We start from the raw sequence: 15212 nt of genomic DNA on the forward strand, positions 1-15212 counted from the left end.
GAGCTGTGACTCCCATTTTATTTTCAAATCCCTGCCGGAACATCACAAGTGGTCCGTTTATGCCCTGAGTATCCATTTTCCCATCTGCTATGGTATATTTCTTGTTGAATACATGCAACCTCCTTTCAAGGCCTCTTGTAATCTGTTATCTCATCACCCTTTTGATAAACGTGATCTCTGTTTTGTGTACAAACACTTTGTACTTAAGAGAAGGATGGTCATGTGGTTAAGGCTCTGGGGTAGGACCCTTAATTCTCAACTCTACAGACTTCCTGTGCGACTTTAAGAAAGTCTTTTAATCACTCTAGGGCAGATCCACCTCTGGTGTAAATTGCCATAGGAGACAATCAGGCTGTGTGCCTCAGTTCCTGATCTGCAAAATGAGAACAATATCACCTTTCCTCCTACCCTTTGTCTACCAATATTACAAGCTTCTGAGGGCAGGAACTGTCTCTTACTATGTATTACTGTGGGAGGCACTTTACAGGGCCCCAGTCTTGGTCTGTGAGCATTACTGCAATACAATTAAATAGTAATGTTCTGAGCCCGCCCCTCGCGCACAGAAGATACAGACAGCAGATGTTGGGGTTTTTTTATTATTATTTAGAAATAATAAAATAAGACATAATATATAAAAATCTGTACAATCCATGATTTGTGCAGTACATTAGGAAGACTTTGATACAAAAAGGCTGCAAACAGGAAAATAGTAATGGACAATTGTCAGATGTCTCGATTGTTCACCTTACAATAGCTGCAGGCCAAAAGTCATTGCAAAATAAATTTCTGGTTGGCGGTGGGATGGCAACTCTGCAGCACCCTTCTGCCTTAAAATGGTCACCAGCAGCCATAGTTTAAAGACATTACAGTACTTCTCAGTTTTACCTTGTAATCCAATATGGAAAAAAAAAAAGAGGACCTAAGAGACCAAATAAAACATACAAACCCTTTGTCTTTGCCAAGAGAGAACATGTGCTAAGTTAACAACACATAAATTTATCATGATGGGGAGAATGTATCATTAAACACAACTCAAATGTAGTGATTTCCACCCTTGCTACTCATCCAAAAAACAAGTTGCACCTAAGAGACAGAGGAAAAAAACAAGATAGCCCAACCTGCCTCAGAAATGCCTTTTGTCATTGCAGGCAGTATTATGTTTCAGACAATAAGTCTTATTCAAGTATTTTCAGGGAACGGCAGAAATAACTAACTCTCCCAACTCCCCAAGCAAAATACATAAACCACCTGTGCGAGACACTAAAGACACTGAGCCTACTTCCTCCTTGGGGTCATGGCATCGAGTGAGGGCCTGATCCAAAACCCTTTGAAGCCAGCAGAAAGACACCCATCAGCTTCGACAGGCATTTGGATCAGGCCATAAATGAGGCATGAATTTGGCTCAGCATCACAGTATGGATGCTGTCAGTCACTATGCATGCCTTTTGAAAAAACAAAACAAAAAAAGAAAGAAAGAATTGACCAAACCCATTTGCAGCTGCCGAACAGTGCTACACCAGTCCAATCTGTGTTGGGCTGACCAAGGCATGCTCAAAAATGTATATAAACCCATTTGAGAGATGAACAAGGAGTGGGGAGGGTACCGTGAAATATAGATTGCAGGTCAGGTCTCTTTCCTAGCAGCTTCCACAAGCCAGAAGTTGACTGAAAATCTACAATGCTAGATTCAGTCGGTAGAGACAAAGGGTTATTTAAAAATAAAATAAATCCAGCAGAGAGTGCAATGAATTACACTCTCAACCACTCTCAAGACTAGCAATCTGAAAGCTTGTAACTTTTAAAAATGCCAGTAGCTAGAAAATATTTTCAAATTAAAAGTCCATGCTTAAATAAATAACAGAAGTTCATAGCATTAGGAACCCTATAAGGCTGCAAGTATTTGCTAAGACCATGCTAACCGGTAGCATCTAGGTACTAGCTAGCAGAAACTGCTGAACTGAATTTATACTTTCTATGGAGTTCTTTAATTTTTCATTTTTTTCTTCTTCTCTTTTACAGACTTCTATTTACATTTGGCTTTAAATATGAAAATACTTGATATACTTTATAAAATGTACATTTTTAAAACATTTCTGAAAAACTGTGACTTGAAAAAAAACTGTGCACCAGAAATTTCAGGGTTTTTTCCTTTTTTCTTAAAGAAACAAACTGAAGCTTTTTATTTTCCCTTATCTCCTGTCTCTTACCCTGATGTTTCAAGTCTCCTAAGTGGGGGGACTGTGTGTTTTGGAGTAATCTAACCTTTTCTCTATCTCACCCCCTCTCCCATTTCATCTTCATTTGTTTTATATTTCATTGAATACTCTTTGGTTTAGTTGTTTTCCTTTACAAGAATATCACAATAGCAGCACAAGTAGCGTTCAGTTGCCTTCACTGGCTATGACCCAGAAACTGTATTCAAGTTGCCATGTGGGTTTAACTCCCTTTTCCCCCCGCCCTCCATAAATAGTCTTAGTACTTGTATTTAAATAACATCTGCCCTCTTTAGTATCCAGAGCTACCTTTACAATGTAAAATTTCCACACTTTTCGGACCCACCTACTCAGGTTACTGTGAATACCATCTTCTCAGAAACCACCATGTCATTGCAGGCATTTCCTTCAGGCAGGGCTGAAAGTGGCCAAAGGCCTTCACAGATGTCCATTTGCAGAAGACATTGGACTTAGAACAAGCTGTTTTTTAATGGCATACAGTGATGGAATACTGTAAAAGAGTTGACTAGGATCTATTGTCCCTCCCCACCTATTCCTTGAGAAAGATTCACAGGCGAGGAACCGTCAAGTGCAGCTAAGTTATATCTTTGATCTCAGAGGCACAGAAAACATTAAAGCATTCTTGGCAGGGGAGCCAAAATACCATTAGAGCCATGGCTTCACATAAGGTTACAAGATCTATTCAAAGGCTTGATGACATATTACATCCACTGATCACTCAAGTGATGTTTACAGGTAAAAAGGAGGTGGGAGATGGAGCTCTTTTACAGTATTATTTTCTTCAAATAATCCCTTTTCAAATGATCTAGAGCACATTATTACACCTCGTCTGACCCCCATGCCCTGCCAAAGAGAATGTTTTCCTGAAGCCTTCACACCCCTGTGCTGTTTCAGATTGCTCTATTACAACTTCCCTCCCCTTGCCATTTTTTCCTCCTCCTCTCCAGGGATTTACATGTTGCTCGGCTCACCTGTGCCTAAATGCCGGCTCCAACGGAGTGAGCCTCGAGTGCAGATCAGCAGCTTTGCATGTCTCTAGCATAGTTTAACTAGAAACGGAATGCCAGCCTGCAGCATGTCTGATGGCTCAGTTCTCAGAACGCTGGGTCAGCTCGAAGAGGGCTCTAAGTTCTAGAAGCAGTTTTGGAATGTGTATAGAATAACACTTGACCTTCTGCTGTAGCCCTGCTGGTGTTTTGCTAACAGGAAAGAACAGATGTTTGTTCCCTCCCCTCCCCCCCCTTTTCCTTCTTATAAAAAGAAAGAAAGGGAGCTCATTTTCCCACAGAGGGGGGAAAATGTCTTACGTACTTAAATCTGAGTCTTATAATCTGTTTTCTGAATAAGGTGCAAAATGAGGCCCTTTAAAAAGAAAGAAGTCTGAGGTTCAAAATTTGTTTGTTTAAAGCAGCCTGTTTCATTTAAATAAACTCCACTGTGCAAAACTGTGCATTTTCTTTGGTATCCATTTAGGTAGTTTTAACTTAATTTTTAGATAGAGAATTAAACTCTCCTCCCACCCCCCCCCCCCCAAAAAAAAAAAAGGTTTGCTGGAGGCTACCAATTGGCCTTGTGTTACATAATACCCCTTATGTAACTGGAAAGAGAGAGACATTGATTCTAGCTATCAAACTTCTGGCTTCAAAAGAAGTCCAGACTATCCGGCGGCATTCGCCTCTTGGAAGCGTGATTACGAGCTTTTCAACCCACGAAGTTCAATGCTTATTTCTTTTTTTTTTTTTTTTTTTTTTAAATTACACGAAAGAAAAAGAAAAAAACTACACTGCCACAAAAAATTACAATTTGTGTTCATGTAGTTAGCAGCAGCTTTCTTAAAATAATAAAATAATAATAATAATAATAATAATAAGGCAGATTCTTGCCTTTGTTATGCCATTAAAAACATTCTTGTTCCCTAGAAAGAAGCATTCTGGAAAAAGTTGAAAAAAAAATAATAACCCAACCAAAGCTTGCCTGCAAGTTCAAGTTTTGTAAAAAAATATATACATAATTTATTCTACAACAAATATGTGCCTTCTGGTCATGCTTAGACATGTTTAGTGCTTCATGTATAAGTTCATTTTCAGCTGTCTGTCCTCTAAAGACAGCCCTAAAACTGGCTTAGGTTCCTCAGGACCGCTTGTCTTCACACCTTTCTTCAACAGTACCGTCATCTGAAAACTGCTTTGGGCCAACTCTCAGCTTATTGTGCCTTTGACCGACAGATTTTTCTTTCAAACCAAAAGATAACAGAGAAAAAGTAAGTCAGTCATATTTCAGATTCCCGCCTTAACGGCCTAGGTTCTAGTGGCACCCCAGCTTGGTTATGATGGTCCATGTCTGGATGAGTGTCTGTGCTCATGCTTTCAGGCACCCCATTGTCACTCTCATCCTCTTCTTTGCTGGTGAGGGCCACTTCGTTCTCGTAGCAAAAGGAATTTGCATTGGAGAGAATATATTTCTTTTCTGCTAAGTCTCTGGCACTACAAAGGGGTGTGTTGGGCACTTCGTACGTTTTGTGGAACCTAGAGTAGTCCACTTTGTAGTAGTTTTTCTCTTCAAAGAGTACAGGCTCATAACGGTGGCCCCAGAGGATTTCGTTTGCCAGATATGAACTACGACACTGGGTAGTCATGGCAGTAGCTTCCACCATGCCTTCTAATATTACTACAATTTCAAAGTCCGCATTGTCCATGTCTTGCTTACTGTAGTCATACAAGGGACTTTGTTCATCTATTTCATGGACTATTGTAATTGGGGAGACCAGGAATATGCGGTCTATCCCACTGTCAAACCCAACATTGATGTCTATTTGATCCAAGGGGATGTATTCTCCTTCGGAGGTAACCCTAGATTTAAGGAGCTGGGCCCTCACGTGTGCCTCCACCAAGTGGCTTTTCCTTAGGTTTCCAACACGCCACATTAAGCACAGCTTCCCGTCCCTCAGGCCCACAACAGCATTGTGGCTGAAGACTAGAGTTTCGTTTCTCTTTTTCGGCTTAGCCATCTTTGCCATGACAGCCCCAATGATGAAGGCATCAATGATGCAGCCTACGATAGACTGAAAAACCACCATGAAGATTGCAATGGGGCACTCATCCGTGACACACCTAAAACCATACCCAATTGTTGTCTGGGTTTCGATGGAAAAGAGGAAGGCTGCAGTGAAGCTGTTCACGTTGGAGACACACACTTTGTAGGTTGCTGGCCCCTCCAGATCCCCATGCAACAGAGCAATCAGCCAAAACACACAGCCAAAAAAAAGCCATGAGAGGATGAAAGCCAGGCAGAAGATAACGAGCATCCATCTCCAGCGAATATCCACGCAGGTGGTAAAGATGTCTGCCAGGTAACGTTGTCCTTTCTCGCCCACATTAATGAATTGGACGTTGCAGTGGCCATCTTTCTTGACGAAGCGGCTCCTACACTGCTGCCTGGTGTGTACCTTGCTCTTCCCGTTCCCGAAGCCATTGGCAACTGCCATGGTTGCCAGCTTCATGCCATCCTCTTCGGAGGAAACGATGCTATAGCGGTTGGTTCGCACGCTGCCCATCACTACTGCTGTGGACTGAGGTGCTTCTGCTTTAGAAAACAGTCTGAGTTTCTGCAAAACCCTTTGGAGAAACAGTTTTGAAAGTTCTAGAGGAACACACACGCAGAAAAAAGGTGTACAGGTTGGAGTTTCCAACAACCCTTGGCTCTACCAAGGAGAGTCTTCCGACATGCAGAGTTAGCTTAGCAATTGAACATTCTTCATAGAGTGCGCATGGTCTGCAAGAGAAAGACAAAGTGCATGTTAGAACTTGAAGGGACAGAACAATGAATCACAGCTGCATCAATAAAGACCCCCGCCTTCAAATCCACATGATGCATTTTGCAATCTATTCCCTTTTGTTCCTGGAATTGTCCTGGGGCACAGAGATTCTCTGTTTGTGGTTATGGATTGACAAAACTGACATCATTAATACAAAGAAGTCATCACTCTTTCTGCAGCAAGCACTGAAGTGAACATGTCTTACAGGTCTGCAAGCATTATTCACTTAAAAGCAGGAAATACAAGTGTCTATCTAGTACGTACACCTGCACTTTTGGTTTACTTTGGAATGGTGAATTGACTTGAACACGCGTCTGTTCAAATCTCAAGTTGATTTACAATGACATAGAAGTCTGCGTCTCTAGGTCTATTCTAACCAAGATACAGGTGTGTGTTAATTAAAGGAACAAGTGCATGATGACAATAATAAGCTCCTTGGGCCAAATTTACCTCTGGTGATTCTCCACTAACTTCCATTAATTACACCTGTGTCTTTGCCAGCAATAGGAATAAAACCATACAGGCTGTGTTGGCAATAATTGAAACGAAAGCCACAGCAATTTGATGGGCTGCATACAATTACTACATTCACAGCAGGCAATCATCACACAAACCAAATGAGGCCCCATCCTGCTCCCACTAAAGTTATTAGCAAATGGCTTTAACAGAAAGCGGAACTGGCTTCTCTGCAATACCTTTCATGGTGGCTACGAGGCACTTTCCTCTCTGGAAATAAAGAGGATTCCATCTCTAAAAGGAGAATGGTCCTGAGTTGCCCTTGTGTCTTGAATGTCAATGGTTAGGGCTTAGCATAAGATGTGTTTGCTGAGACTGGCGGGCACCAAACTCATTTCATGGAGGTCTGGCTTAGACCCAGTGTTTGCTTATAACAAGTGCATCATCCTTAAATCACCTACTGTATAACAAGAGATTTAACTGAAATACTGCAGAGGAGGCAAAACATATGAATTTTAATAATCGCCCTTGCACTCTCACTACTAAAGGAGAAAAAGGAAGTCGTAACTGGTTTTAAAATAATGTCTGCTCTGGCTTTGCCATAGAGCCAGACAGCTAAGCACCAATCACGTTAATGGGAGAGTACACTCAGATGTCTTTCATTAACTGATATTAACAACATTAATCCAACTCAGTTCTAGGAACTGACACAACTGTATCAACCAAAGAATAAGTTTGCACACACTCTGGCTGTTCTTCCTGACCTGGGTACAGCGAGGTTAAAAAGTCGTACTCTAGATAGAAACTACCCATGGTCCAATAACAGGGTTAAAACCTTGGACAGAAATGTTGAACTCCAGAGATTCCAAATGGTCTTTTAATTCCTCCTTTCCCCTACATCTACCAACTGCATCACAAGGACTCAGGTAAGCAGATGTTTGTAAAAAAAACCAAAAAACCAGCAGGTGACAAGCAAAAAGTATGTCATCTTTACAGATGTACATACAACATTTTTCCCTAAAATCTACTTCATCATTTGCTTTAAACACACACACACACACACACATACACACTTCAAATCACTATACAAGAATGTGGCCCAACACATATTTCCTGAGATTAGTCATCTGTGACTCCTGCAGTGCGTGATACATTTTGGCAGCTTTCAACATTCAAATCACCCAGTTTGAATATAGCTTTCATATTAATGTATAAAGATCATATGGTGCTGTTACTCTTACACCTGTCTGAATATTATGTCTGCATTGTGTACAGTTCCCACTTTTAATTTATTTTTTTTTTGACAAGGAGGGTGATAAGAATGGAGTTTCTCATTCTTGCCAATATATAGCTCTCGAAAGCGAAGGAATGCTTCTAACATTCAGTTTGAGATATTTTCTGTTGGCTTGAAAATGCATCTAAAACCAAATACAAGAGCAAAAGCCAAATTACTATTTATATGTTCCATGAAAAGAATAGCTCATTGCAAAATCATTGCATTGGTTTGCAGATTAATCGCTTTTATAAACCACATCCTAGAATCATGATCATGTCAAACTTCCATGTTCTAAGCAGGTTTTGCTCCAAGTTGATGGAAATATATTGACAAGGAAATAATTTAAAGTAATTTTTCTGCATTGTCTCTTGGATTTCGAGAGGGTAGGAGTAGGGAAGGGACAGCTGTGCATCTAAAGAACCTCAATGTGCAACTTTCCACACACACACACACACACACACACACACAAATCTTGACCCCAAGACATTTGTTTGAATTCCACAAATCACTGAAACCACAATGCCAGCTTCCTACAAATAGCTGGTCATATTTAGAACCCTGGAAATAGCAATGGGCACCTATCATTGTCATAGTCATATTTCCATTGCTAATGATAGCATTTGTTCCACCTACTGTACATCTGCACTGTATTATTAGTTAATAGTTGTAACTCTGCACGTGCCTTTGGAAGCAAAAACTACACCTACTCTGGCTTAAATGATCCTGAAGCACTGAAGTGCAGCCTTGGGGCATCTCTTTTTTATGTTTATAGTCAGTTTCTTGACGTTTATACAACAAAACCCTGGCACACTGCACATGTTACAGTGCTGATCATTGGATAGCTGTCTACTGTCTTTTAACAGCCTCTTATCCTTGTGTGCTTTGAGTAGCTAGGATACCAGGGGTGGGGGGGAAACAAACCTTTGAATAATTCAGCAGTCTGACTCACAGCTGGTGAAACACAATGGGCCTGATCCTGCCCCCACTCAAGTCAGTGGCAAAACTCCCACTGAATTCCAAGATTAGGCTTGTAACTATTTGGTGGGGGGGGGGGGGGGGAATCAGTAAATCCACCAGTGTTGGGATCTGAACTTTGTGTATCATAAACTCTGCCAACTGGCTGCAGAGGGAGTTTTGGGGATTGCAAGGAATACAGGATCAGGCCCTATACAAAAAGTGTGTCTGAAGCTAAAAATGCACAGACATGGAATAAAAATCGAATGTGATGCCTCGCTTTGATAATCCACCTGCTGCTCAGTTGTAATGCAAGTTTAATTTTTCCAAACGTTATATCATGTTATCACGGAGTACAAAGAGGGGGCCAATCCTGCAGCCTTCGGGAGCAGTGGGGGGATTGTCTGTAGGACTGGGCCCATTACATTATGACACAGGTAGTCAGACATGATTTAGTTTATCTTATTGTAATCAGCTCTCTCTGGAAAAAAAACAACATGAAAAACTTAGAGAAGTTCTGAAAGCAGTTGGTGGCACAGGTACAGATTCACTACAGTGAGGTAGGAAGGATGGAATCAGAATTTCAAATGGCTATTTTGTTACAAGGGCAGGCTTGGAAGAGGGGAAGTGAAGGGGACTTCAATATTAATGAAGCATTTCTGGACAAACCCTAATTCAGCAACAGCAACAAAACCTCTAAGAGCTCACAAGGAAAAATAAGGCTATGGGAGGACTATAATTTGCATTGATCAAGTGGAAGAGAAACGTGCAGGAGGGTTTCAGACTGAGCAGAGATAGAAATGAGAGTTGAGAGATTGCTAATGAGCGTTCCGGGCAGTTATTCCCAAGCTGACACCACACTGCCCTGCTTTGTGTGTGCAGGGCACATGTTGCTAAGTGAGCACAACCGCTACCTTAGTGAAGCTCCTTCCTCTGTCTTCAGTAAACAGAACATGAGAGCTGCCTGCCAAGAGATATAGCAAAACCAAAAGTCCATGCTCTCTGACTTTATTGGTCAGAAACGTTCAGGTGTAAAGGCTTAGTGACCTTTTCCCAGTCCCATATGTTATTTAAAAGTTGTTAGTCCAGACTCCCCTCAATTCCCTACTTGCTTTGGCTAGAGGACTCCAGGAATATTAGGTATTTAATGCTAAAGGAACTTGAATCATGCCAGATTTTCCTTCATAAAACAATGAAGGCATTAGAGAAAAGGAAAGCAGGTGATGCAGTCAAATGTGTATGGAGAAAAAGGGAAAAGATAAGTGGCTTTGTCATCTGAGATCCGGTTCCTCTGCAGATTTTTTAGGATATTTCTAGATGATAACAAACTACAAATGAAATACTCAGCACCCAGGGGTGTAGTTGATGTGCTGGCCATGGGGATGGAAAAGCAAAGAAGTGTAAAGGTAAGGCACAGAATCCAGAAAAGAATACATAACTAGATAAAGGATGGGGCAGTGATACATCCTTTTAACACCCAGAATAGATTTCAAGTGTGTTCCGCAACTACTGTCTAGAGACAAGCTCCAAAATTCATTGGAAGCACTTGCCTGGTTAAAATGGCAAAGCTTGTACAACACAGCCATAAATAAGTCTGCCATTTCCTATATATATATATTTTTTTCATCTGTCATGAATCAAGTTAAAATGACGCAATCTCTCCACAGTCACTCAAACCACAATGGCTTTTTCTTACTTCTCCTTTTTGCCAGCCCCATTAAGAAAAGAATTCCACAAGTTGCTTTGATGCATCTTCCATAGACTACAGTCAATGTGTGGTGTTATGAATAGATGCCATGGTGTTGTGCAAGATGTGTTCGGACGTTCATTTTTAAAAATGTGTCTCGGCTCTGGACGTCTGCATGCTTTGACCTTTTCCCTCTGTTGTAGAATCCTTGAAATACCAGGCAAAAAGAAAAGGATGGAGCAATACTCCAGTCCACCGTCCAGGAGAGTTCTCGTGTTAATGTCAACCCTCCCCCCAAATACAATATCCCTCAGTGGCAGCTAGTGCCTGGAAAGTTATGAGCACAAACAGATGCTGCAAACAGATGCTCCCATGTTCCAGTCCTAGCTAGCTAATTATTTTAGCTGGTGAGATTAGACGGTTTGTATAGTGTCTGAGAAATGGCAACGCTCTCCCTTCAATGGGGCTAGGCAGAAAAGTGCAATCAATAAACCTGACGGTAAAGCACACAGACATATAGACAGACTCCCCTCCGCCCCCCGGCACAGACATTCAAGGGTGGCATTTCAGAGGGGACTGTGTGGCAGACTTCACTACAGAAAGAGGTAGGTTAAAATAAAGCGCTCCTTACCTGTCAGTGGATTTAAGCTGGGGCTGTCTATACTTAAGAGAGTGTAAGATCCAGTGGGTAGGGGGAATCAGCAAACCAATCCCACACTCCCTAGCCCGCTGCACTGTTTGCAACTCACACACTACTGCCTCTCTTTTGAGGGCGGCCATGTGATTTTTAATACCGGCTCGGCAGTCTCCGCCCTCCCGGGCTGCCCCGGACCAATGGGAGAAGAGAGGCCGGCTCAGCCCTGGCTGGGTCTCGGCTGGAGCGCCTGGTCCTGCCCAGAGCCGGGATTCCCGGAGCCGGGGCGCAGCAGCTGGCGGAGCTGCGCCGAGGCGCTTTGCCTCGCTTGGTTTTGCAACGAGCGAAGAGCGTCCCCGGCCTTGCCCCGCCCGGCGTGCAGCGGGGACCTGCTCTCGCCTGGCCCCGGGCAAAGGGGGGGACGCCGCCGCAGCTGGCGGGGCGCAGCGGCTTGGCTCGCCTGCGCCGCTCGCCCGCGCTCCGGGCTCCAAGATCTCCAGGGCGCACCTCGCCAAGCGGCCCCCGCGGCTGCCCCGTGCGCCCTGCGAGCCGTCCCCGCCTGAGGCCGGGAGCGCTGCTGGCTGCCTGGCCGGGAGCCGCCGGGTTAGGGAGGGAGAGCAGCCCGGAGCCCCTGGCCATTTTTGGGGGGGCGGGGGGGACACACAAGCGGTAGGGGTGCGCGGCGGGAGGACGCACCTGGCGAGGACAGCTGGGGAGGGAAGTGGCTGCAGGGAGCGCAGAGGTGGGGAGAGATGGAAAGGAGACTGGGGGGGGGGGCTGTGTCGGTTCTCGGGGAGCAGGAGGCTTTTCAGGGGCTGGAGAGACGAGTGGGGGCAGGGAAAGTGGGGGAGGAGGTTTGAAGGGGGGGTTAGAGAAGGGTTGGAGGGGATAGGGTGAGTGGGGGCTGCCTGGAGAGGAGAGAGATCCGGGGGGGAGTGGGGGAGTGGGTTATGAAGGGAGGGAGAGAGGCTGGTCGGGGGGGGGGGCGCATTTCGGTGCAATGTCCGGGGTGATCATCGCATCCGCATTCAATAGGCAGCTGCTGTCCGTACAGCTGGTCTGGAGTTGGCCAAGGGGGGAATCTCGGGGCTTGAATTGTCTGTCCGGTGCAAACGAGAAGATGCTCTCTCAGGGGATGTCTGCGCTGCACAGTAAGCTCAGGTTCCAACTCAGGTTTAAGCCCAAGCCCTCCTTCTATTCACACACACATCCGTCCGATGCGGGTCAGCAAGCACGCAGGACCCAAATCCTAGGACCCTGCTACGGGGGTGGGTCAAAGCCTGAGTCCTGCTGTGACTTGGGTCCGAGTCCTGTCTTTATGCAGTCTGAACGCAGCTCAAACCACAGACCGGAGACAGAAGGTCTGCATGGTGCAGTATGGACATGTTAGTACAACGGTGAGACCTGGGTCTAAGGACATAAGAATGGCCATATTGGGTCAGACCAATGGTCCATCTAGCCCCGTATCCTGTCTTCCGACAGTGGCCAATGCCAGGGGCTTCAGAGGGAATGAACAGAACAGGTCACCATCAAGTGATCCATCAAGCGTCTAGCAATAGAAAGCTCAGGTTTACAATGCTGTGTGGACTCTCAAAGTGTTGACTTGAAAACACTGAGTCCAGAAGTCTGGGACCTGAGTTTATCATGCAGTATAGACATATGCTATGCCATGCTTCTAGCCCAGCTGGCTGTAAAACACTTCCCAGATTAATTCCTAGGCTGAAGGGCACTGGTTCTCATGCTCTTCAAGTGGATCCAAGATTTTCATTATTATTTGTACTGCAATAGCACCTAAATACTCTAGTCACAGCCAGAGACCTCATTGTGCTAGGGTATCGCAACACAAAACAGAAAAGACTGTCCATGCCAGAGATAACAAACAATGTGAGTAAAGACGTTAGTAAATTGTGCTCTCCAGTTAGGGAGGGATTTCAATCTAGGTCCTTATACCTCTGTAACTTCTTCATGGCCTGGAGAACACCTGTTAACCATATTCCCTGTGTCCTTTAATGCAGAGACAAGGTGGGTGAAGTAATATCTCTTATTGGACCAAATTCTGTTGGTGAGAGAGACAAGCTTTCTAGCCACACAAAGCTCTTTTTCAGGTCTGGGATATTACCTCACTCACTTTATCTCTCTAATATCCTGGGGCCAACACGGCTACAAGTACACTACATGCAACAGTGTCAGATATAACATATCAAAGCAACTTTCCTACATTTATGGAACCCATGGGATCCATCTTCCATTAAGAACCATCCTGGGAAGAGGAAATTAATTTCCATTTAATTTTTCTGGGAAATCTGCCAAACTTTATTGGGAAATCTGCAGGACTTTTTGGTGTGGTCAATCTAATCTCTATTTCTTCAATTCTGTCTCTTTTGTACGTGAGGGCAGTTATGTTTTAAGTCCCAGGTAGTACTGAAAAGAAGTCTTTTATTTCTCTCGGCTGTAGCAATGTCCAATATTAATGTATTTATGTTGATAGCAATACTAAGAAAGGGTACCTAACCAGGCACTCTGATCACCAATGGTATAATCTTAAAAAGATATCACACATACTACCCGGAGCGCTACAGTGCATTTCAATATAACATGCCCAAAAATGAGGTTTGCAGTGTGCCTTGAAGATCAGCAAATGAGGCTATTTTGGACCAACAGAGGAAGCAGTGAGAGTTTGCCCATCACCATAATATCTAGGCCCCATTTATTTGTTTTACATACCACCTGTGGCAGACGGACCAGCGTACTGTCCAACTATTATTTAAAAACATGCAAATATAAAAAATTATCCCAAAATCCTATGCCATTCCTAAAGCGTCTTTGGCCTAAAATACCCAATGAAAAAGCAGTGACGTGTTCAGCCATAAAAACCCTATAGGAATAAAATAAAATAAAAAGTTTTGTAATCACGAGCTGAAGTTTGCTGAACTCTGGCTGTGACGGACAGTCAGGGGGGTTTAGTTTCAGAGGCAGGTGCCCTCAGAAAGCTGAGTTCTTGGCAGTAACAGCTGAAATGCATCGGAGAGCCTCCTATGTTGTGATGGAAAAATATGGAAGAAGGCAGCCTGTTAAATGAAAGGGGTCACAGACTACACAGGGCTTTAGAGATTATCGGTAGCACCTTGAATTGCACCCAGGACTGAAATGGTAGCCATTGCAACACATGGTGAACAGGTGCTGTGAGCGCTGAGGGGCAAGCAGATCTTTGGCCCAGCAACTGGGCCATCTGCTGGTCAGAGGTGGGAGGAGTGGAGTTCTCCGCGCAAGGCAGTGTGGGGAACTATGGAGGCTATGCCCCACAATTGCTAGAGTAGATCCCCAGCATATGTGCTGCCCCCAAACTCCATGGGAAGGTGCATGCTCCATTCCTGCTCCCACGCAGTAGGAACACCATGACGTTAGCCTGTTGTAAGCAGCTAGTTGAAAATGTTTTACAAAAAACATCTCTCGTAATGTCCAGGCTTTGCCCAGGTTCATAGTGAGATGTGACCATGGAATGAAAATGGGTTTATGATAAAGCAGTAAGCCTAGAGACTCTAACTTGTCCCACATTTATACATGCGAGTGCGCTTAAAAAACTGCCACTTACCACTTCTACTGATATTTATGGTATTTGAAGAGTTCCCGGTACTCGGAATGGAGAAGTACCACAAATATTGCAACAGCTAGTAAAATGGCGAAATGCAGTGAATGGAAGTTTTTAAAAATCTCCACCCTATCTGTTATTGTTTTCAGGATATACAAACTATATGTTACATCGGGGTGAGAGGGAGAGAAAGTCAGGACATGAGAATGGCCATCCTGGCTCAGACCAATGGTCCATCTAGCCCAGTATCCTGTCTTCTGATGGATATTATTAAGTGATCCATCCCCAGTCATCCAGTCCCTGCTTCTGGCAGTAAGAGGCTCAGGGACGCCCAGAGCATGAGATTGTGTCACTGACCATCTTGACTAATAGCCATTGATGGTCCTGTACCCCATGACCCTGTCTAATTCTTTTCTGAACCCAGTTATACTTTTGGCCTTCACAACATCCCCTGGCAACAAGTTCCACAGGTTGACTGTGTGGTCTGTGAAGAAGTGTTTGTGTTAAATTAATAGTCTATTAATTTCATTGGGAGATCCCTGGTTCTGTGTTATGCAAAGGGGTGAAA

The 15212-nt window shown here is 43.9% G+C and overlaps 1 protein-coding gene across 1 annotated transcript; it reads right to left on the bottom strand.

Moving 5' to 3' along the window:
- Nucleotides 1–4091: 4091 nt before the first annotated feature.
- Nucleotides 4092–5787, bottom strand: KCNJ2 (potassium inwardly rectifying channel subfamily J member 2). Its single transcript, XM_067547803.1, has one exon. The coding sequence runs from the start codon at nucleotides 5785–5787 to the stop codon at nucleotides 4504–4506; it is 1284 nt and encodes a 427-aa protein (XP_067403904.1). The 3' UTR covers nucleotides 4092–4503.
- Nucleotides 5788–15212: the final 9425 nt, after the last annotated feature.

This window comes from Emydura macquarii, unplaced genomic scaffold, assembly GCF_026122565.2.
Source record: "Emydura macquarii macquarii isolate MOO-44397 ecotype Brisbane River unplaced genomic scaffold, CSIRO-AGI_Emac_v2 contig_1230, whole genome shotgun sequence".
Lineage (NCBI taxonomy): Eukaryota > Metazoa > Chordata > Testudines > Chelidae > Emydura > Emydura macquarii.